This window comes from Micropterus dolomieu, linkage group LG14, assembly GCF_021292245.1.
Source record: "Micropterus dolomieu isolate WLL.071019.BEF.003 ecotype Adirondacks linkage group LG14, ASM2129224v1, whole genome shotgun sequence".
NCBI classification, from domain to species: domain Eukaryota; kingdom Metazoa; phylum Chordata; class Actinopteri; order Centrarchiformes; family Centrarchidae; genus Micropterus; species Micropterus dolomieu.
In genome coordinates this window covers 1,604,182-1,629,111 of record NC_060163.1, presented here as the reverse complement: position 1 = coordinate 1,629,111, position 24,930 = coordinate 1,604,182, and the positions used below count along the sequence as shown (strand labels likewise).

General features: G+C 40.9%; 2 protein-coding genes across 2 annotated transcripts in view; both read right to left on the bottom strand.

Annotated features, from left to right (window-relative positions):
- The window catches only part of bms1 (BMS1 ribosome biogenesis factor), a 654,080-nt gene that overhangs the window by 540,750 nt on the left and 88,400 nt on the right, over positions 1 to 24,930 (bottom strand). The gene's annotated exons all lie outside the window — the stretch shown is intronic.
- rfng (RFNG O-fucosylpeptide 3-beta-N-acetylglucosaminyltransferase) lies at positions 1,320 to 22,877 on the bottom strand. Its single transcript, XM_046069172.1, has 9 exons — positions 22,429 to 22,877; positions 17,643 to 18,217; positions 9,116 to 9,164; positions 8,366 to 8,468; positions 7,580 to 7,733; positions 7,345 to 7,430; positions 5,663 to 5,828; positions 5,341 to 5,426; positions 1,320 to 4,302 (listed from the first exon to the last, which is right to left on the bottom strand). The coding sequence occupies exons 2-9, from the start codon at positions 18,120 to 18,122 to the stop codon at positions 4,227 to 4,229; spliced, it is 1,200 nt and encodes a 399-aa protein (XP_045925128.1). The 5' UTR covers positions 18,123 to 18,217; positions 22,429 to 22,877; the 3' UTR covers positions 1,320 to 4,226.

The window sequence follows — 24,930 nt, the reverse complement described above, 5'->3', positions numbered from 1 at the left end:
GCAAGGAAGCAAGTCGTCAAGTCGCCACTCATTCAAAAATCCACACAGTCTGACAGCCACGATCCACAAATAGATTTCAAATCCACAAACAAACTCACTATGATCCACAAACAGACCTGACTTGTACTTGAAAACCAGAATTTGAATGACTGCAAAATGACTCTGTGCACAGGTCATATTCTATTTCGATTTCGTTTTCAAAATGTTAACAAGCCACTGTTTCACAGTTTTGTCATTTCTAATGGTTTGTGGACCACGGTGTATTTGTGGATCACTTTGCAAATTAGAAAATTAGTTTGTATTTCCCTTCATGCTACAAAAAGCAGCTGATTTATAAATGTCTCAGCCTGGGGGGGGGGGGGAAGCTGCTCTACAGTCTGGTGGTGTGACAGCAGAAACTTCTATATCTCTTCCCAGAAGGCAGCAGGGTGAACAGGCTGTGGCTGGGTGGGTACTGTCCTTTAGTATCCTTTGGGCTCTGCGTAGGCACCTCACCTCACCAATATCACTGATGCTCAGGAGATGGGAACCAATGATCTTCTGAGCAGTTTTAATCACCCGCTGCAGAGCCCCCTGGTCCTGGGCCATTCACATCAAATGCCAGTTAGTGATGTTTCCATAATGTTTAGATAAGTGTTAATCCAGTGTCAGTCCTGACTGAAAATCTGACATTTCTTCAACATTAAAATGAGGAGAGCTTTTAATTTGGTTTTGATGTCAGACATCAATGTAGATTCAATACTTCTGACAGTATTTCACTGTTAATTCATCTGGGATACATTGTTGCTAACCTCTTATCCCATTTTAGGTGGCTTTATTAATTGTATATGGATAAGTACGCAGCTTTACCAAGTGTTTATTTGATCCATCCACCTTTTCTCACAGGTAAGTCGAAAAGAAATCCGATTTAGATTCACTGTTTTTCCCCAGTACTTCACTGTTCGCAGGTGAATGAGTGTGTTGACGTTTGTTGTTAAAGTTGCAGGGCCCAATAATTGTTAATTTCTCACATTCCTTGGCAGTGTCTTCATTAAATCACATGTATTCCCATGTTTAGCTCTGTGAGTGCATCTGCCTGTCTAACAAGGGTTTAATTGATTACAGCCATGTCCCAGGAGGATGTGTGGAACAAGCTGCTATAAATCTGACAGCCATTGCATTCCAATTACACATGATGTCATTAACTTTGCAACAACTGCAGTACTGCCAAAGCATTGGTGCGGTTACACAGTGTTCTGTTCAATGACCCAAACAAAACAGATGCATACATCAACTTTGCAATATGATAGCAATTCAACAATAAACAGTGAAACACTGGATAATGCAGAAAGGTTTTATTTTTATTGAAACACCACAATAATACATCAGTGGTAAAAGATATACATCTTTCACTCAGTCTCACCCACCGACCTGCAGTGGGCCACATGCTCTTGATTTTGGATTGTAGTTGTGCAAAGATTTAGACGGGTGTATTACATAAATACTTTTTACAGGCAGAAATACTGACTGGTTGGTGAAGCTGAGTGGGTGGAGCCAAAGAACTAGTTTATCCGAACACAAGTCAGCAAAATGGCAAACGGTAAGTCCAAAGACAGAACACTGGTCTTACTATTTAGGAAATTGTTGTCTGCAAGGACTTTCTTTCCCACCATGAGCTATTATAATCCGGTGGGTCTGCAGACTAACTGGCAGTATGGTTGTGACTAATAAGGCATTTGTTCTGTAACATCTTAACATAACTTCTCTGGATTTCAATGTAATGTTACACAGCTAGCAAACATGCTCACCAGCTGATGTTAAAAGCAGGTATTTACCACGGTAAGCATATTCGTGTTTTAGCATACTAACATTTACAAATCAGCACAAAACACAAAGTACAGCTGAGGCTGATGGGAACGTCACTAAATGTGTAGGCATCATATCAATCACACATCAAAGTATTACAATTCATCGTGAGAAGAACATGATATATATTTTAAGACTCAGGGTAGCTAGGCATCCTAACTAATTTAAAGAAAGTACCAAGTACACTTACTGCGCTTGCAGCTACAATTTCAAAATAAAAGAACGGTCATATCTAAAATGTTTTCACTCAATTGTGATAAGGTATCACTGCAAAAATGCCCTATCATGGACCAAAGTGTTTGTCAACAGGAAATATTGACGTGATGGCAGTGCTAAAAAAAAAAAAAGGCTCATTAGCAACCTTCCTCCGGGGACCATGAACATCCATAACAAATTTCATGGCAATGTTGTAGAGATATCTTTGGCCCCATTCATTAAAGTCTAACTCCAACAACAAAATGCATCTCCACCTCCAAAGTAGCTCTGCCTTAAAGGTGTGTATGAAGAACAGCCTATGAGGAAAGAACACAATACAGTTCACTCATATTTACACCACAACTGTGTAGAGCTCCAGTAAAATGTAGGATGTGGCAAGATCAAAGTAGTGCAAAACCATGAAGATGGGCTTATTATAAATAGTCTAATACAAGGAGAATGTATTCGGCTGAGAATATGAAGACATCAGAAGAATTACAACAGATCATGTGTGCCCATGCAGCATATAAACCTTCCACAGAAGTTTTCTTGCACAAACATAATCTCAATTCTGGACATATCAAACATCAGTTCACTTCATGTTTGAGACCAAAAAGTAGGATACTCCTAATACATCTTAAATCAGACTCTTTAAAAGTACCACCACAATCTTTCATTCTAAAGCAATTATCTGGATTTTACATTGACTTCAGGTTAACATGTCAGTAAAAGAATAAAGCGGAGAAATGGACATGCAGAGTGCAGGTTCAGACTATTTTAATTCATACATGATAGCTTCCAATTCTGACGTTACTTCTGTAGCTTGGCTAGTACCCTAACCCATTCAGCTACTCTACTGCTAAAGTTACACCACAGTGGATGGAGGCATGGAATCAGGTTAATCTTTCCTTCATTAAACAACAGGCAGGAAGAAGGAAATCCTCTACTGTCCATGTCTGTCTAAATACATCAGTAATATGTGCCCATATGTATGTAAAATATGCTGTAATCATTCCCCCTCTCCATTCTGACTATGATCCCTTCACAGCAACACTGCCCTTGCTTGGAGCAAAACTAAATTCTAGTCAAGTGGAAACAAAGACAAAGTGTTTGTCCTCCTGGTAGTCCCACGTACGTTTGTTGTTGAGACCAAACACTTGCATTAAACCTACATGGACCTCCCAGAATTCTATTTGTCAAATTCAGTTGCTGACACCCTTGAAAAGACCAGTGTGTAAGATTTAGGGTTTGAGTTAGGGATTGACGTTTTTCATTACCTTAGAATGATCACTTCACATGTACAGAGGGAGCAGGTCCGAAGTCGGCCATGTTGCACCACTATGTTTCTCCAGTAGCGCAGAACAAACAAACCAAACTCTTTTCTCAACTACCGTAGGTTCTCCTACATGCTTGGAAGGGGAGGGTGAGGCGAGGGCTATTCAGTTGGTTGCAATCTGCAGCTAGACGCCACTAAATCCGCAGGATTAATACACCAGGAAAACAAGGGTCTCACGCTGTGCGTTTCACAGTGGTCAGTGCAGTATTTACCACTGCGGAACTCTCGGTGGTGCCACCTTAGCTATGATGCTATTTTTCGTAGACACAAACAGTGTCTTTTTATAACAAACCTGGTAGCAACATCTGTATGCTGATATTTTGCCATGCATTTTTTTTGTCTGGTCTCGGTCCGAGGCTAATGTTAATTCAAAAACACAAGTAATTAGTCCGTTTTTAGTCCGTCTTTCATTTCAAACAGTGGTCAACAACGATTGAATGCACCCAACAAGGTCAGCCCAGCTCAGGTAAAAGAGACTGTTGTGTTTTTCTGTTGAGGAACATTGAGGTTAGTGTTAACAATCCTCTCTCAAAAGCTAATTTATAGTGGGGAAAAATGTGGCTCCACCCACTTCTATGTTCCCTTAGCTAGTCATTCTTTGGCTCCACCCATTATTTACTTAATGAGTTAGGTCAATTTTGCCTCTAAACCAGTTCTGCCTCTGAGAGGTGTAAAAAAAAACCCATAGCACTGCGCATCCACAAAGCATGAGGTGAGGCTGCGTTGGATGATGGCATCCACCAAAAAACGTGGGAAGGATTTCCAGCTAAACGTAGTTGGATCCAAACATGGCAGCGTGAGGCAGTAGGATAAAGGTTTAGCAGGTATCAGGGTATAAACGCAGTGGCTTTCAGTTTTTGTGGTGAAGTTTGAGTTTTGGACACCAGTCAGTATCTGGATACAGAAGGCAGTGGACTGTCTTAAATCTGTAGGATGGGAAGAGAAGACAGACAGAGACAAATCAACTTCTCTTACATCTTTTATGCAATGTTTGTTCTGTATGATGTTATGGGTGTCCCAATCAAGTTTTTGTCACCAATTCTGATCCGTCTAATGTCCACACTTCAAGTACAGTACATGGCCAAAAATAAGTGGACACATGCCTTTGAGTACTTTTGCTCTGGGTCTTTCTTTTCCTAGTCCAGTTTAGGCTTCTTATTCCTCATCTCTACTGCATGTTATGGCGCTCGCTTGGAACCGTTATGTTTTGGTTTTCCATTGGCAAAAGCTGTGGCAGCTAAGGATCCCGCCTACATTGATGGGGTACTATCTGCAGTGGAAAACCAAATCAAGAAAAGTACTTGGTACCAAAAAGCAAGTCCAGTCGAGCTGAGCCGTACCATGCAGAGGAAATGAGGCTTTATGTCCAATTATACAGCACATATTTCCCAGCTTGTTGGGGAAAAACTTGACTGGCCTGCACAGAGCCCTGATCACAACCTGATCCAACACCTTTGGAATGAGCTGGAAGGCCAACTGTCAGCCAGGCCTCATTAGTGGCTGAACTGACCAATGCTCTTGTGGCTGTAATGGAGCAAATCCCTCCGCCCAAGTTCTAAAATCTGGTGGAAAGTCTTCTCTGAAAAGCAGGGGTTGTTATAGCAGCACATTTATGCTCATGATTTTGGAATCACATGTTCAACTGTCACGTAAGACTGGAACTTTCAGATGTCTACATACTGGCCATGTAGGGTACACTGCATTAAACCGCACTCTACTTCTAGCGAGATGCTACACAACATAATTAAAGAGATTGTAAAGTATCATGAACATCTTTGCACACATGATGGCAGTGTTCTGATAAGCATTTTAATATGCATGGTAACAGGTTAACCACCAGAAGAAAACGGCTCAGTATAGTAGTTAAAAGTCTCACAGATAACGTATATGATACTTAATGTTGAACAGAGTCATGGGAGTGCAGTGCATGCAGGAGCAAAAGGTTTTGTTATTAACATGTTTACCTTGTGGGGTCCTCAGCCAGTGAAAAGCCTCCAACAATACTGACCACATTTCTTCTGTTCTCAAAGCCTCCGTAGCTAAGAGTCACCTGTTGCAAAACCAACACAGGACACACACAGTTCAACATCAGTGTACAGAGCAAATGCCGAAAGGAGCTCAGGAAAAAAAACACACAACAACAATAAAACTATATTGACATTTTCACATGAACATGCCAGTAGCAAGTATTCAATCTCTAAATGTGTTTTTTTTTTTTAATGGATGAGAGTCCATTAAGACCCCCTATAATGCTTACTAATACTTTACACAACACACACCACTCACCTGCTCCAGTACAGTGTCAGTGGGCAGCTTCTGTAGATTCTCCAGGTGAGAATGGAAGAGGTGTGTGTGTGTTAGGGCCACCTCCAGCAGAGCTTCGATGATGTAGCCGATGGTGCAGTCGTCTGGTAGTCGGATCTTCTCTGCTGTGCTGATGAAATTTCCCAGACTGAAACCAGAGGACAGAGTCTCAGCCGACAAAGTGTGCTTTCACAACAGCAGCTGTTTACAGCAGCCATTCCTAAACGCACTCCCCTCACAAGCAAGTGGAAAATAATCACTGACGTTTTTACATATTTGTTTAAGTGCTTACATTATTGGTTTGTATACATTTATTATTGTTTAAATATAAATTTTTTATATTTATTAACATTAATTAATATTTTTTATTTATTAATATTAAATATCTGCCATTGCTTAAGTCAGTAGAGTACCCATGCACCTGTGGAAACGGAAAGTATCGCAAAACCCCTTTTATGCTTGGCTAAGGTGAAAATGTCGGTATTTCGATAAAGCAAAATGTGACAAAGTGCAACGGAAACAGACAGTGAATAAATCATGACATACATGACGCGGTGAGGAGACGGTAACCTTCCTCAAATTAACACATGAAACAAATCATCATGTTTTCTACATGGGTTTTCACCGTTTGAGGTTTGACCTCATTAAATTATGCCATCATGTCGCGCCCTCTTCTTCTGCAATGGTTTAATGGTACCGACTGAAAAATTAGCGCAACTAGCTGTTCATCTCAACAAGCCAACTCCTAACATGAATAACCACATGCCTGATAATGATAATCACATAACAGTGGTGGATGGAAACACACATTCATTTGCATTGTCTTTGCCGTTTTTCTACATTCAGATGGAAACCTAGCTAGTAATCTTACTTCGGCAACAGGTACATACTAACGATTTGTGGGCTTTTTTTTTTTTTTTTTTAGGAAGTAACAAGTCAGATAATTTTTTCCTGTATTTAATTTGTAGCCCCACAGACTGAACCAGAAAAAACGGAAAAAGTAAAAAAAGAACAGCATGTTTGGATTAATCAAATATGTGTTTTGAATTATGTAGGACTGCAAACTATTGCCAGAGAGGAAAGAAATATATACAAGTGTCAGCTGAAAATCATTCAAATCTGCCACCTGACAATGTCCTAGCTTTAGGCTGGTTCACAGCTGACCATAAGTGTCCGTGGCTACGCTCTGGCTCTCTTTTTTTTTTTTTACAATTGAAAGGTGGTTAAGAGGTTATGGCTCACTAGCGGCAGCACAAATAACACTGCTGGTTTGAATGTTTAAATGTTGAAGTGATAACATGTGATATGAAGCAAAATTAAATATGTGAGAGCTGTCATAATCTATTCCTCTCGCATTTAATTTTATTTCTATATTAAACCACTACATACATGATCAAACTTTTATTGTGTATTCACGGACATAATTTTTTGATTGACTACTTCATTGACATATGAACAGTAACAGGAGTGGAAATGCTAATTTGAAACATTTGGTGAGTTTTGGCACTTTGGAGTTCACTGACAGAGCCAGACAAAAGTTGGCGCACATTCTCACGTCACGTTAATTTTTATACATCCCACGTGTGCGTGAAAACCAGCGTACGTAACCTTTTTGTGCGTAGGCAGCGTTTATACGTTAGGCCCCTTGCGAGTCCATGACCTACCTGGCCCATGGGCTCATTTTCAGTGCCAGACCTCTGCTGATACAGAAACCTGCTCCACCTGTGGCAAACCAGAACTTGACAGACACCTGAAATGAGACAAAACAGACAGATCAGCAAGCTGTGAGGGGTGTAATAGTTAAAAGAAATAAACATTCTGAAGCCTGGATTTAGCTTCATTGTCCACTGCTAAATTTATCAGTTAGAGGAGCCAGAATAGATTAAGATGTAAGCTGACCGATCCGTCACTCTTGACCCTCTCTGCAGCCTCTATAGGATGATCCAGACTGGGTCGGCCCAGGTACACATCCTGGCTGTGGTGGTAGGAGGAGAGCAGCCGCAGCAGGCTGGGGAGGATCACGTAGTTATCATCATCCACGTGGCAGAACCACCTACAACACACGGTCAGTCAGCACCTACATTCTGAAGTGAACGTGTTTTGTCATTTTATCAATAACTGTTGTAAGTAAACATTACATCATAATGTCAAAACAATGAATCAATATAAATTAAATAACTAATGACAATAATCACAACAATGACAAAAAGTATCCTCATCAAAATGGTCAGTAAAAAAAATTGTAGAGCTCCAAAATAATAATAAAATGTAAAAAAGAAAACTAAAAACAGCATACACAGTGACTGAGAAAAACAAAAACACAAAAAATGAAACATAACCAAGAAAGATCTAATTGACGATCACACAGTCAGATTTTATACAACATGTCCTGTTTGCAGAGGGGCTGGTGTTCTGTGCCATTAGGTATTTCTTTAAGGTATTTTCAAAAAACAGTTTTACTTGTTACATGTGTTCGATTTTCATATTTTATCCTCCTCTTGATGCATGCCTAATATCAACGTAATGGCCATTACTACTATATGAAAATTGAAAGTACTGGACATTCAGGTTTTTATACAATGCATTTGTTCTTATAAAACAGAGCAGAGAAATAATTGGTTAATTAACAGTTAATAGTTTTTCACGTCCCTGCTGTTTAACCAGTGTGTTTCACTTTTCACTCACTTTTTCTGAGACTCTATGAATTTGTCGTACTCCACAGACATCTTGCAGCACAGAGCCTGTCGGGTGTGAGCTGCTGAGCAGTTAGTGTTGATGATGTCAGCTCCTGGGAAAGAGACAACAGCACAGATCAACATTCATCTATGTCCAGGATCTATACCCTTACAGTACTGTGTCAGCCCCTGTAGAAATCATATGTTGGTAGCAGATGATTCACACACAGTAGCATGAGCATGCTCGACTGGTGCATTCCTAACAGTTTGCTTTCATAAATTTCTTCATTGCTTCATCTCGAAATCTCATCTGTCCAACTGAACGTTTGGTTTCTTTATAAATGATCATGTTTCATCATCAGCTCTTTTAATATGTGGTGTGCCACAGAGGTCGACTCTTGGTCCCATCCTGTTCTCCATCATTCCTTTCATCATTGTTATGCTGATGACAAACAGCTGATCCTCCTTTTTTAATTGTTATGCATCTATGTAACTAGACACAGTTCAAAACTGCTTAGTGCAAAAAAATAATGGATGTCTCAGGTTGGTCCAAATACACCTGATAACTTAAATTTAATTGGAAAGCTTACCTAAAATGTTGAAATTATTCTGGTGCTTTACGCCTTTATGCCTATCTGTATTCTGTTACTCATCTTTACAACAGAGTATTGATTATTCTGATTTGCTGGGTCACTACATAATAAGGCCACACAACATGAATGAGGAATCTTTTTTCCCCTATGACGGCCCAGCTTCTTACCGGTTCTCATCCGCAGCTCCTTGTCCTCACCATCAGTGAATATGTAGGTCTGAAACAGATAAAGACATGCTGTTAAAAAATGTTTATGCAAGTACACACACACAAACATTCATGATCCCCAACTTGGATACAATCAAGTGCTCCATTGTTTTCTCTTGCTCATGAGGACACGTGTGCAGTTGCAGAGTGCCAGACACAGCTCAAGTTAATGTGAAGCAGAGGAAAAGAACATTTCACACAACCCCTTAATGCTTAAGCTGAGTGTATTTTCACCAACCGTGTGTTGTGGAAACTAGTACCATATCCAGTCCAGAGTTTTACAGAAATAACATGAACTAAATGCATCTGTTAACCTTTTCATTTCTCTGTAGGTCCTGTTGTACAGATAAAATTCAAGTTAAACTTGTGAATCCTCCAAAGATTTTACAGACAAAAGACACAAACTTCACCTGCTATGTCAGTGAAGCTTTGACAGGCATGCTCAGCATCTTCAGACCCTGCATCTAGATTTCACTTTGTCAGACTGAAATCAGCAGGCAGAGACAGGCATGCTCAGCATCTTCAGAGCCCTGCAGGCAGGCTTTAACCTTCACCTACCATAAAATGAGAGGGTCAAAGGGCTTCTTTAACTTGACATGATTCTTCTTCTTCTTTAATTTTACAGGCAGCTGTAAACACTAGGGGGCAGATTTTACTGACCTAAGAGCAGTGAAACAACGGCAACAGGCCCGTAATGCCTTCCAGTCTCTGATAATAAATGGTTAGTTCCAGTTGACAGCTAACATAGAACAGACTCACAGTGGAACCCTTTCACAGCAGGCCTGGACTGAACCGGTATGAGCCAAAGCTGTAGATAACGGGAGCACAAAATGAACTGGAAGCCCTTCCTTCTCTCTGACTGTGACATTTCTGTGTGAAGTGGGGCAGAGTACTTCTGCAGTTAAACCTCCTTTTCTCCACACTGAGGCTTTTTGTCCAGCAGTGGGACTTACTAATTGCTTTTAATAGGGCTCCATACAGAGCTGGTTAAATTGCTTTCTGTGCTGGATACTTAATGAGGTTCTTATGAGTACTTTATACTAAAGGCTCTCTTTGTTCACATTTAACTTTGTGTGGTAAAAACCTTTAAGCTTGAAAACTGGCCAAGCCATGTTGGCTGAATATTAATAACTTGTTAATAACCCTTTCTGAGGTAGACAAACTGGTTTCCAATGCAACCCCCCAAACTGCTCAAAATAAAGTGTGAACAGTTAACTGATCAGTTGATTGAAGGAGGTTGCAGCTTGGTTATTCCTCTGCATCCTTTAGTGGTAATGGTATATGTAAAAATGTTACGGGGCAGGAGGTGGGGGCGCTTAGTGAATTGGAACTGTGGCTTCGCACCATGGAAACCTTGTTAAACTATAACATCATTAGCTGCTGTAGTTAGAAAGGACCCATTAGCCGTGGACTGACCAGATGCAGCTCCCAAGCAGCCGGGAAGCCAGGTGGGCTGGGTGACTGTCTGAAGGAAGCAAAGCCCTAAGCAGGAGCCCACAGTTCACCACCAACCTGTTCACATTTCTAACAGGTTCTCCCAACTCACGCCCGGTCTGATTAGGAGAGACTTGGGATGGAGCAGCTCTCATATCTACAAATCTGACCGAGTTTCTTAGTGGACCAAAACCATGACCAGTAGCTTTAGTTTAGACCAGGAGGCAGCAGTGAAGATCACATCGGAAGATACAAGGGGCGGAGTCAGATATTCAGTTAGAAAAAGTTAAAAAGTTATGTCCGGTCAGTCTTTCTAAACAAGGAAGAGCACCGAGAGTAGCCTCCATCAGACTCACTTATACCGTGTGTTCAGCAGCATAGGGAGACTGTAATAAACCTACTTGACAGGGGACAATTTACAGTCCATGTATAGCAACAATGCTTTCATTGGAAATTGCACCTATTAAAAGGTTTTATAGTATTTTAATATCTTACTGTTACAATACATTTATGGTGAATTGTCCCCTTAAATAATTGCACATACATTTGAATATTTCTATATGCATATTTCCATGATACATCAAATTCATGATATTGAGTCAATTTGTATATTTTCTTATTGAATATTTTTTATTGAATTGTTGACATTTTATTCATCCACCAAATGATTACACACTCTTAATGACAAAATGTGCTTAAATTATAAAACACAGAATTCAGAAATATTTTAACAGAAAGACAGAATTTGGGCAAAAATAAAATCGAATCTGGCAAAAAATTTAAACAATTTCATAGGGAATAAACAAATACAAATAAACATAACCCGCGATTACTACAGCAGTATGAAACAAAGTAAACATTTTACTAATAATTAGTTACATTACTATATTACTTTTTGCTTCAATAAATTAAATGTAGAACTTTTTGCGGTCGAAAGCTTTTTGCTGGTCGCACAAAGTTTACAATGGAAAATGTTCTTTGCATCAGTGACGTCCGGAAATCTCAATGCTGATAGGCTACTGCGACACAGTGTCATGCAAGTTTTCACAAGACTAGGGATGCACCGATCGGCCGGCTGGGGAACAGTGTAATAGTCACCTATTCTGCCTTCAGGTACAGCTTTTAATGTGTTGGTAAACCTGCTTTATGTGTATTGGTTGTGCCTTTACGTGGGAAAAAAAAGCAACTGTATATCAGAAGCCTGTGGTGTATCACGGATTGTTGTAAGGACCTTTTATGTATTTTTTTCCCCCCCCACTCATTATTGTTTTACCACAGGGTAGGTTTTAAAAGGAGAGTGGGAAGTGACGTTAGGGGGGAACTCTAGAGCGCGACAGGTGGAAGCAGTCGGCGTTTAGTGGGCTCTGTGTGAGGTTTGCCAGACGGACGCAACAAAGGAACTTTTGTTGGTGGATCATATGCTTGGACTTTTCTGGACTACTTCATCATCCCATCAGCTAAACAGACTGGGTCGAGGTTGCGTAAGTTAACTGTGGAACATTGTTGACTGCGGCGGCTCGCCACACTTCACCTTGGTATTTTTCCTTTTTCCACCGGAGGACATTTGGCTCCATCCGGACGATTTAAGTTACTGGAAGGAACATTTGAACTGCTGGGACATTGGGGGTTTGGAGGGTGAACTGCATGTATGTCGGAAACGGTGATAATGTCTGTAATGTTGGTTTGATGCGGCGGAGAGCGGCCGAGCCTCCAGCGACTAATATCCCGCCGTGGTGTAACCTGGTATATCTTTAAAAACACGCTGTGAAACCCATCCCATGGACTTTTTTCGTTAATATATAATTTTTGTAAGTGTGTACAGGTGCAAGTTAGTCGTTTATCGAATTGTTACAACAGAATGGGCCGGTTTTCAGCTTAAAAAGCCATGACCGGTGATTGGCGCCAGACAGCGTCAAATGTCCGATGTTCTGCCAGTCACACTAAACTTTGCACACCTGCTGCGCTGGACGGTGTTTTCCTTCATGCGCACAGCGGCCCAGACAGTAACTGGCTGTGCGCACACACATGGAAGTTCTTCACCGAGAGTGAAGAAGAGACAGCAGAGAAACACACAGATTATCTTGTGTTAGGCTACGTTAGAAGACGCGGACACAGTGGATATTTTAAAAGCACGAGCAGGTAGAGCAACAGTGAACACAGCTGTTGGTGCCGATGTCATTCAGTACCACGGGTTAACAACTTACAGTCAACAGCTAAACCCAGCTGTCTTTCTAAAACTGCTGACAAATAAAGTCAACAGAGCAGACAGGTGTAGCTGTGTGTCTGAAGGGATTGCAAGGTGAGCAGATTACTGTAGATTGTGAGTAAACACTAAAGTAATTGGTGAGATAAGTAGTAACAAAGGGTAATGTATTCTTTCAAATATTTTTAAATAAAAATACAAATATAGCCACTACCGTTACGGTCATTCTGTGGGAAACACTGGGCTTTGTTACAGCCTACTGCTGTTTATTTTCAGTTAGATTTTATTCGTACTAAAAGCTCTGTCCAGGAGCCTAACCAGGAGCATTTTTAGATTGAGAGTGTTTTATAATGTTGAATGGACCCCAGTCAGAAAAGCCAATGTTGGGGATGGGGATCCTAAGAAAAATAATTTTCAAGTAAAGAAAAGTTACAAAACTGTTTCTGTATGCTGTGAATTATAGTTTCAGAAATAAAGAAAATCAGGAATCGGCTAAATCGGAATCGGCAGGAAAAACAGAATTGTTGCATCTCTAGACGACACTGATCTCTGCTACCACCTGGCATGTGCCGGAACTGGCGGGCCATTCCAATGGCATCCCAAATCAACCGCTGCCACAGCACCTGGAAATCGAGGTGCCTGTAGTGACGGGCAACAAGAATCCTGAGGTCAAGCAACTCTCGCCTAAAGCTGATGATACACGGAGCAACTATTAGAGCAATCGTGCTGGGCAACGTTGCCGTCAGTGGTAATGAGTAAAGATTACTACCATAATCCCCTTCCCCCCCACCACCGCCGCTATCTGTTTAAAACATAGTCGGACTTGCCTTCAGCAACATTGCTCAAAAAGTTGTCCTGTGTATCATCAGCTTAACTGCTTCCACGAATTCTAAGTCCTCACATGTCTCAAGTACTATACGGAAACGTTCCTTGAAGGCATTCAGCTCAGGGGAGCCAAATGGTGCCAGATCAGTGGTGTCTTCTGGCCAGTTGGACAGATCAAAGAGTGGAGGTTGCCTTCAGAATACTGGTCCCCAGACTCTTTCAATGCTCTGACTCATTATCACAGAAGCTGTTGGTGAGGTGAAGCTTGAGGGTGTTGAAGGTGTAGTCATCAACATTGGTCCTGCTGATCTGGACAGCCCCAACTTCATCCATGAACTGGTGTAGCCTTGGGCCTGGGTTTGTCTACTGTTAAAAATGAAGGAAAACGTGAGCACCAAAAAACACACATATGGTATATGTTGAGCTATGACAATATTAAATACAATTTTGTAATTATAAAATATTTAATTGTATGTATGTGTCAACATTTTCCACCATTTAGTACTTAATAATGCCAAATCTTAAAAAATGATTTCTCACCTGCATGGCCAAGAGAGCCAGTGTTGCAGTACCTGCAGTACCTGCGAGACCATCTGCAATGCGAGGCCTTCTTGCTGGAACAAGAAGCTGAGATGCTTCAGTTCTCCAGCATGAGGTGGATGAAGAGCAGCACGCTTTCTCAATTCTCTCCAACAATCAGCACTGTCAAGATGATTTGCAATTGGGCAACAGTGTGAAAAGTTCAAATTTGAACTTTATATGAAGCCCAGCATGGCTTTATTCCCCCCATGACACTCTTGCTGAATTGAAACGAAATGATTTCAATGGGAAATGTTGCCGTTATAAATGCTAGTGTGACCAGGCCCCAAGTTTTCTTGTACCTGTAAGGATAAATTACACTTTACCATTTTTAGTTGTACATGGACTTTACTGACCCAACGCAAATCTTAGCATAGTTCCTCCCAACTTCAACCTGAACAACCTTTTTATTCTTCTGAGCACAGTTAAGACTTCTTGTCAATGTTGGCTGAACATTGTGGTTCTTTTGCAGTAAATAATAGTTTTAGTTTGTTTTACATTTCCATCACCACAATAGTGATTTGTTCAAAACACTGCCATTTCTTTTGCTGTAAATAATTGTTATTTATTTTACATTTAACAAAATAAAGCAATGTTAATTCTGTTCTTAATTTGTTTTGTTTTTTCTAACAAAAAGAAACAATAGGAATACAGTTAAAGTATGGGGCATATAAGGTGTATCAGTAATACCGTTAAAATCTTAACGATACCATCCCTACTTTTAAGTATTCTTAAAGCAGTCTTACCCAAAGCGAAGAATAACATACAGCAGAAACAGTGAAACTGTAGAATTTCACAGTGACCTCGATACACAACTTGGTCTCACACAGGGGATTTTGACACAGAACAGATGAAGGGTGAAGTCAAGATTTATTTTCTTATAAATGTCCTGTGGTTCCACTAAATGTCAGCGAGGACAAACTGTAACCACATGAGCGAGGAATCTCTGATGGTGATAAGGCAACACCCTAAAAAGCACCCGAACAACAGACAGGGTGTGCACAGGCAAGACTCAAATCCATAAGCACCAACATCACTGCATAAGCCTAAAACCAAATGTAAACTGGTGAACTCCACATGGTTCTGAAGCCACGCTGCTTCCTGCATCTCGCCTCACTGTCAGCACAGGAGTCAGTACATGCTGCAGTGTTTACATGAGAGTTTATTTATGTAAAGATGTGCTCTGAATGTTAAGACGTGCTGCCATTTTGCAGCCGATAGCTTTCATGATCACAACTCGTGAATTATTGTAGGAGGACTTCTAGCTCATGCACCACACCCCTCAATCATTTTGACAGACAGGGTTGTAAAAATTCTGTCATAATCTATTGTTAACTTTAATTTAAATATTTAATGAGACACACAGACAGCATTTTTAAAAACAATTTTTAACAACAACTCGATCACAATACCATTTAATTTATAGAACTTGAGATGATTTATTTATAAGAACGCAGAGAGAGGATACGAACAGAGAAACTTTTCATGTCACCACACGAAGACGAATGATTTTTACCTCCTTGCTGCCTCTTGCTTCCCCGTAACATTGGTTGCTGGCTGAAAAATGTTATCAGTAATACTTGCTCGTCCTTCACCCTCCACCGCATTAATCCCACTTTTTTAAACTTGTTTAAAATTATTAGGCTTTCTAAAGAATTGCGCAACTGCCGTGACATTTTAGTTACGCTATGTAGTGATACAGCCTACCAATGCTAAAGCAACCAGACAACGAGGTCATGCATGTGAGATCCAAGACAACAGCTGATGAATATGCACACTACCACCAACTGAACAGGGGGTCTACTACAGGTGGCCTCCACATGGTTATTGACAGTGTTGCAGCCTTCGGATTTTTTCCATCATTGTTTTCAGTCAATTAACATAGAGGTTATTCGGTTAAATTGATTTGACACTTGACAAATGCAAACTCATTCACAAATCAACTGTTTTATATGAGATCACGGAGAGTTTGTTTTTGGATTTGGAATCTATTTGTGGATCGTGTTTTATATTTGTGGATCATGGAGAGTTTGTGGATGTCAAATCTATTAGTAGATCATGTTTTGTGTATTGTAATACATATTTGAGATTCAGTCAGTGCAATTATAATGAGAGGAACATTGATTTACCTCCATAGGAAGTATGGAGACTCCTTATGGAGTTTAGTTGTCGACAGATAAGGGTTTTTAATGACAATGCCTATATTTAAAGAGCACGGAGGCTGATGTAACGCAGATATCAAAACAAAGAAAATACATAATTCCATTATTCCATGCAGGGTACAATCTAATATACAGTACATGGTTATCTTTACCAGTAACATGTTGTTTTAGATGGAGTTTGTGTTCATTAATGAAACAGAAAAATATATTGTGTTCTGCTGTAGCTTTCATAACGTGACTGGTGTTTAATGGAGAGTGGGGGACACTTTGTCAGAAGTGACGTCATTCAGCTTCTGTATTCTCTACAATATAACACTACATATTTAAGGCTAGCCAGTAATGGTTTTAGATTAGATTTACATCATTTTTCACCACCTTCCCAAAACTCACGAGGGGAGCGCGAACATCTTTCTACAGCAGCCACACTGACAGGCTGCCTGCATGCGCCTGCAGACATTTTCTGTTTATCGTCCTTGTGAGTGCAGGCATTGTTCGAAGCAGATTAATAGATAAAAGCAGCACATTTGAGAAATTGAACCCCCTGATTTGGGTATTTTGTAGATGACTCACATAAATTATTTAATTTATTACAATTGTTTGCTATTTTCTGTCAATCAACTAATCATTTCAGTACTACAGTATTTGATTCACTATCTATAACTGTTGTATGTTAACAATGATCAAGCGTTCAAGTTAGGGATGCACCGAAATGAAAATTCTTGGCCGAAGCCGAATATAATGAAAAAATTGGCTGAATACCAAACAAGTAGACAAAATGTGCTTTTTACTCAGTGTTTCCCACAGGATTTGGAGAGACTATAGGGGGTGGGTCCGAGGCCCAAGAGGGTCCTGTAAAGTAAATTACATGTAAATAAGTAAATTACTTTTAATGGACATCTGTGAATATAATCCATTTAATCTTATTTCCATCCTGTATAGACACCTTATTTTGAAAACCGGAAGTTGTCACATGTATCCTCGCGCTAAATTCATCAAGTCCGACCCAATTTGATAAAGAATGTTGTATGTGGTTCTCTTATCGCATAACATGAAGACTTCACAGCCTCTCTTCAGGCAGGACTCTCATTCTGCAACACTTGTCTTTGTAAAGAGAGAAACTGATAGAATAAAGTCGCTAACCTGTCAGCTCGCCCTCCAAATGTAGGTGCGGCTAGCTTAATCGCCTTCTCACAAACGAGTGACAGAAACACTCAAAGCGGGTCAGACGGCCATTTTTCTGCAGACGGCCATTTTTCATCAAACCAATTACTGCAGCTCTCCTCACCTGTTCTTTAGCTTGGGAAACCCAGGTCTGAATCAGCAGCTCCAGTCTGGACTTGTGGTACTTCCTGGTAGTCTTCACTGCAATAAAAATGTCCTTTAACTGCAACAGGTCCCGAGACCTAGAAGCTGAGAGTCCACCGCCCTTTCCTCCAGGAAGAGCCCCTCTTTTGGAGTCCATCACCCTCTTGGGACTATTGTTATCATTCCTGCTAACCTCAGTCTCGATGGATCCCCCCTGTCGTGCTGAGCTCCTATTCAGCCCTGCAGCGGAGTCAATGGCCCCACCATGGACAGACACCGCTGGAGCCCCGGCATGCTGTGATGGGCTTGCACGTGCAGGTCTGACTTGGGATCGAGGCTGAGGCAGACCCACCTGGCGTGCTGGGGGCTGCAGGGCAGGGATGAACAGAAGCAGGAGGCCACACAATGCGAGGGAAAACAGGAAGCAGAACTTGCTGACACCCACTGAAGCTATGTGCATCCTGACTGGCCAATGGAGACCAGGTTCATCAGCCTCCAGGGCTGCAGTCACTTGCAACACCACCTTGTCCCATCCTCACACCATCATATGGAAACCTGCACAGAAAAGGTACATTCATACTCTAAGATTCATTCAGCTGCTCAAACAACATCTTCCCCACACATCAGCAGAGTGTAGACACAAGCTGCATGATGGGGCTTTCTGAGAGGACAGAACTAACAGGTTAGACAAGTCCTGATTTTTAAAGAGACCACTTCACAATCATGCACTACAAAGACATGGAGGAGGTTCTTTACCTTGTACATTGTATGTGTTTGCATGCATGTTTGAAAGTGTGTTGTGTAAGTGTGCCATGTATATACGTGGAGGAGTGTGTGCAAGGGGGAGGGTAAAATAAATTATGCTGATAAATAAATGATACATATTACATACTGTGAGACAAAAAACAAACAAGCAAACTAAATTTAATTTTAAATTTCACCGGCCTTTCTACATCCATGACCAAGCTGAGAGAGAGCCAAACAGGGCTCCATGCAATAACTGACACTATTAACCTTTTCATTTCCATACAATTAGTACTGCATTTAAATAGTTATGAAAATTTGCTTGAGACAGAGGTTATTTAAGTCTTACACTGCTCCATGCCCCTTTAATTAAAGCTACATTACTACCATGCAACTCTAATAAGCGTTAAGAGCTAATAAGAGTCATTATTCAAAATAATTTTCTCACCGAATCATTCTGTTTTGTCAGAAACTATTCTATACCCCCATTTTACAGCTCACTGGAACCCACCAACATATCAACGCCCAAACATCTGTTTCCAATACTGGTCTCTGGGCCCTGTTTAGTTTGAAGATGGAGGACAGGAGTCCCCATTGAGCCCCACCAGGAGCAGACAGCCAGTACTGCCATTGTGATCAGTGTTCATACTGGTCTGATTTGCAGTTATCAGTCAGAGCCATTTTCACAGAGCAGGGACACATTAACAAAAGGGGCTATCCTTCAAAGCCCTGACGCCTGTACTACGAGGTTGGGGTTAGCTGGGTAACTTCAGGTTTAATCCTGGGTTCTGACCAGGCCTGGAATAGCCTTTTTTGAGGGCACAAATGCCGGGGCTGCAAGACAATCAAATAAACTCATGTCCATGGAAATTCAGGATTTATCTTAAGGGTTTAGGATTATTTTATTTGTATTCTACTTTTCTCTCTGATTTGTTAATCCTTGTCAACAGGAGTGTGACAAGATCTCGTGCCAGTAAACCGTGACAATATTTCTCATCAGGGGAAAAGCAAATGTTTAACTGATAACGTCGACTCAATGAGGGAATCATCTCCACCCAGCTGATGCGACACCGGCGTATGCCGTGATAGTAATCAAGCACACCCCCTCTCGCGCTGTGACTGGCAGTGTGTGACAGTAGCAGTGGTACTGTAGCTGGTAGAGCTTCACAATATAAACATCTAAAAACTGAGGTGCAACCTTGCTCTGTTTGGGACTGTGAGCTGCACTAAATCAGGTGCTAAAGTTAATGTGTGTATTTGTGCCCTAAATTGTGATCCCAGAGAGTGTTAAGGCTCAAATATACTCTGGAGCAGACGCAGACTACTTCTGTTTATACTATTTGCTTGGTGGACTCGTTCCACACATGCACAGTAGATGGGTTGGTGCCCTGGTAGCATAGTCGGCCGTTTTTTATGACGGTCATAAAAAACGGGAGGCCCGCGGACGTCTGCACAGAGCCTACACTCTGATGACGATTTTTTTTGTCATGCGGACCTTAGCAGGCCCTCGCTTACGCAGAAAGTAGAGACAAACAGAAAGCAGTCTTCTTTATATTAATACCACACAGGCTCTGACCATCAAGCTCAAGTCATTGTTGTTCAACAATCAAAACAGAGAAAAAAAAATGCGTTTTTAAAGTTAAAGTTAACCACCATACTCTGGACATTCTTAAAGTGTAAACAACAATTTTCAAAGGTGCTGTTCTGTAGCTGACCTCCCAAAAGGACAAGTATGTCGAACTGTGGGAGGACAAGAGAATAGAGCAAGAAACCATAAATTATTATTATAATAAATCTAACTAACAAAACAAAACTAAAATTATTTCTAACCGGGCAACACGCATATTTAGAATATCTAGTCCACATTCAAGAAGAATTTCAATATTGAGTCAAATCCCACCGTCTTCCCAGGGGTGGGAAGTAGCGCAAATGATATAAAAGGTAACAGTAACTTTTCACATCAACTGTACTTTTACTCATTACTCGAGTATTGTTTGGAACAGTAATCTACTTTTAACTTCGCTACATTTGCATTTTTCCTTCCTCACAACTAGTCTGTTTTCTACTGTGCATTTTGCTGCATTACCCGAAATGAATGAATGAGCTGGGCACATGCAAACATTTAGAAAATCAGGCAAATACCTTTTCTATTTAAACAATGGTTGTTCTACTAATGTAACCCAAATCCAGTAAGTGAAAACTAGTGTTGGAAATAAGCCTGCATTGCCCTATCACAAGCTGCAGAAATACTTCACTTTCCATTAACGGTGTATTAAAGAAAACCTAAAATGGTTATTCAGGAAACAGTCATTTTTGAGAAGGAGGGAGAAAGCAGATATATGTGGATAAAACAGACCTCTTGGGTTTTATGTGAGACACACAGATCTCCCTCTGTATGTGGGCTACCCCTACTGCATTCAACCAGCTGCTCCCTGTGTTATTGCCAGAACAATTCTTCACATTGTAAATTCAATTCAATTTTATTTATATAGCGCCAAATCACAACAACAGTTATCTCACAGCGCTTTTCATAAAAGAGCAGGTCTAGACCATACTCTATGATGTTATTTACAGAAGCCCAACAGTTCCCACCAAGAGCAAGCACTAGGCGACAGAGGCAAGGAAAAACTTCCTTTAAGAGGCAGAAACCTCGAGCAGAACCATGGCTCAGGGTGGGCGAGAGAGAGAGAGAATGTATGTGAAATGTATGAGGCTGATTGTTCTTATGTTGTATATATGATGCTTTGGCAATGTTGTTATTACATTCATGCCAATAAAGCTAATTTGAATTGAATTGAGAGAGAGGGCAAGAGAGAGAGGGCAAGCTTTAGGAAAAATCATTTTGTATTAGGTGCCTGAGCTATTGGAGAAGGAAGATCTTGTGCAGCTCCCTTGATATCAGAGCAGGTGGTTTGGTTGGCTACATGTCCATCTCAAGATGAGAACAGATAAAGGCAACAATAGCAGGCTAGGCAGCTAGTACAGTGATCACATTGATAACTTCATATAGAGCAAAAAAATAAGTCTAATAATTATAATAAGCACAAAGAGCTAAATTAGGGAAAACATGCATAGCAAAGTGCATTCCCAAGAAATACCTGTGTCGCACAGCGACTGTTTCTGACCTGATGCACAGCAAACATTTATTATTCCAAAAGAAGACTCAAGACTGGGTTCAGACTCCCGAGCAAAGACTTGAGACTTGGGCTCTATCTGAAATACTTAACTCTGACTTGTATTAAATGACTTGGCCCTACACACAAAAGAATATAAAAAACACAAAGTAGCTTTGACTCGAGTCGGTTTGTCAAATGATAATTTTTACTTTTACATGCGTAATGGTTTCCTGTCCTCTACCAACCACTGGTGATGCCATTGTAATGGCAACAGCGTTTAAAAGGTTCCATTTCTAGCAGTTTAGAGGCCGAACTGATAAGTTTCCCGCACTGGCCTGAAGTGTCCTAAACACCTAAGTTTCCCCTTAGAGCATTTATAAAATCAACCCATGTTGAAATAAGGAATCCTAGTGTCTCCTCTGTCTGGAAAACAATAATCTCCGTACATGATACTTTATGGTAACTTCCGTGTCAAACAGCTAACGTTATGCTACTTCCGTTTTAAAATCAATTTAAGATCAGCTTGTTGATACCAAATGTTACATGTCGATTATTAATGGTACAAGTGATTTTTAGAGTCAGAGAGACAACCTGATAATTCGGCGTATGTACCAAGCAATTCTTATCTCCACAGCATGTGTATGTTTACTTGGTCACCGCTTCCAGCCGTAAGAGTGTGCTCACTCTGAGAAGCATTTCCAAAAGTACAACTTTGATTCAAATCGGAGGTTTAACGTTACATGTATGCTGATTTGAAGAGTACTTCGTATCTATTCCCATACGGTTTACCCTCCTGTTCTATGAGGCACATGAGGTCAGTCTAAATGAAAGATTTCTAAGTGGAGTTTGGCGTGGTGTAACAGCTTTGCAAAGAATAGCACTTGGGCTTCGCTGCAGCAGACTTACCATGAAATTTCAGAGGACACATTGAATTCTTCTTTCCAGGATGCCGCTTTGAAGTCAGTCTAGAAAACGCAACAAAGCATTCAGCTTTTACTCAAACACAACTAGCTAGCTTACTGGAAAAACAATCCCCAGGTTCGGCGGTATTGAATTAACTTATAAATGACACCGGTGTTCACCGGGGTCCACTGCTCGACTCGACTTTTTGTTCCGCCGTGACTTTAAGTTACAACGCTTTTCAAATGTACAACCTTTTCTTCCCTCTCTCGGTTTAGATAATCGGTCTTATTCGGCGTAATTGACGTAATTAAGAAGACTTCTACTACACACGCAAAACGTTACTTTCACAGATAGCCCGTCAGCTTCTAGTTAACCAACTATTCCTCAAACCACTAAGCTCATCTGCAACAGCCGTGCCAAGCTAGCCGGGGTCATAGACGTTCTGTTCCGGTCAAACCTTCAAAATACAAGATACAACGTAAGTGGGGTAGGTAAAGCAAGATGATCTGAGTGGACACTGGTTTTAATTTCTACACTTTTCTGAAAGTTACACCGAAGTCAAGAAATTAAAACTGTCGAAACTTATATTACGTTAAAGGTAAAATCATATAATTCCATCCAATATCTGCTACTCATTCACAATGTAATCAGAGATTTCGTCTCTATTAGTTACAATTTTATAAAAATGGCTCAACATTTGAATAGTTAACGTTACCAGGGAACAAATGAGAAACGAATGAGGAACTAGCTCTTTTCCTCCGGTAAGTCACTGAGCTACATTTATAGTCTATAATAAATTAATAAACAACAACAACAACAACAACAACAACAACAACAACAATAATAATATTTGACAATTCACAATATAAAAATATAATGCAGTAAGGCTTCTGGGCATTCTTTATTGCTTCACACCTCTTGGCATGGCTGACTGAAGTAATGTCGCAACACTTTTGTTTTTGCCCCCATTCATCATGAGCTGACCTCAAAGATCTAAGACTTTCTCTATGTACACAAAAGGCCTATTTCTTTCAAATATTTTTCACAAATCTGTCAAAATCTGTGTTAGTGAGCACTTCTCCTTTGCCGAGATAATCCATCCACCTCACAGGTGTGGCATATCAAGATGCTGATCAGACAGCATGGGGATTGCACATGTGTGCCTTAGGCTGGCCACAATAAAAGGCCACTCGAAAAAAGAGTCTGGGGGGGTCTGGAAACCAGTCAGTATCTGGTGTGACCACCATTTGCCTCACGCAGTGCAACACATCTCCTTCGCATAGAGTTGATCAGCTTGTTGATTGTGGCCTGTGGAACATTGGTCCACTCCTCTTCAATGGCTGTGCGAAGTTGTCGTCAGGTCGAGAACCCAATGAAGACGATGAGCATGCAGATGAGCTTCCCTGAGACGGTTCCTGACAGTTTGTGCAGAAATTCTTGGTTATGCAATCTGATTGTTGCAGCAGCTGTCCATGTGGCTGGTCTCAGACAATCTTGGAGGTGAAGATGCTGGATGTGGAGGTCCTGGGCTGGTGTGGTTACACGTGGTCTGCGGTTGTGATCCCAGTTCGATGCAAATTCTCTGAAACCCCTTTGGAGACAGCTTATGGTAGAGAAATGAACATTCAATTCACAGGTAACAGCTCTGGTGGACATTCCTGCAGTCAGCATGCCAATCGCACGCTCCCTCAAAACTTGCAACATCTGTGGCATTGTGCTGTGTGATGGAACTGCGCATTTTTAAGTGGCCTTTTATTGTGGCCAGCCTAATTCAATTTCAATTCAATTCAATTCAATTTTATTTATATAGCGCCAAATCACAACAACAGTTATCTCACAGCGCTTTTCATAAAAGAGCAGGTCTAGACCGTACTCTATGATGCTATTTACAGAAGCCCAACAGTTCCCACCAAGAGCAAGCACTAGGCGACAGAGGCAAGGAAAAACTTCTTTTTAAGAGGCAGAAACCTCGAGCAGAACCATGGCTGAGGGTGGGCGGCCAACTGCCTCGACCGGTTGGGGTGAAGGGGAGAGAGAGAGAGAGAGAGAGAGAGAGAGAGAGGGCAGGAGAGGAACAGAGAGAAAAAGAGAGGGATGGAAGGAGAGAGAGAGGAGAGGGAGGCAGCCTACACAATATACACACAGAGGTACAGACAGTAAAGGTGATGTTGCTATAGACTAAATGAAAAATGGTACAGATATTTATAGTAGTGTTAATGGTAACAGTCGTAATGTTAATGATTATAATAACAATAATAACAATAGGACTAGTAACAATAGTCGTTGCAGCAGAGGGTGTCGAGCAGGAACACGGGGGCAGCAGGTGACCCGCAACCACAGATCCAGACTCCACAGCTCCAGAGACAGAAAACCTGCCGGAAGTGATAGGAGGAGAGAGGAGAGGGACGAGAAAGCACAAGACTACCAGAAAGGGGAGAAGTTGTGTTAGTAACATGCAATAATGGGATGAGGTTGCATACAGAGGGAGAGAAAGTAGAGGAGAGA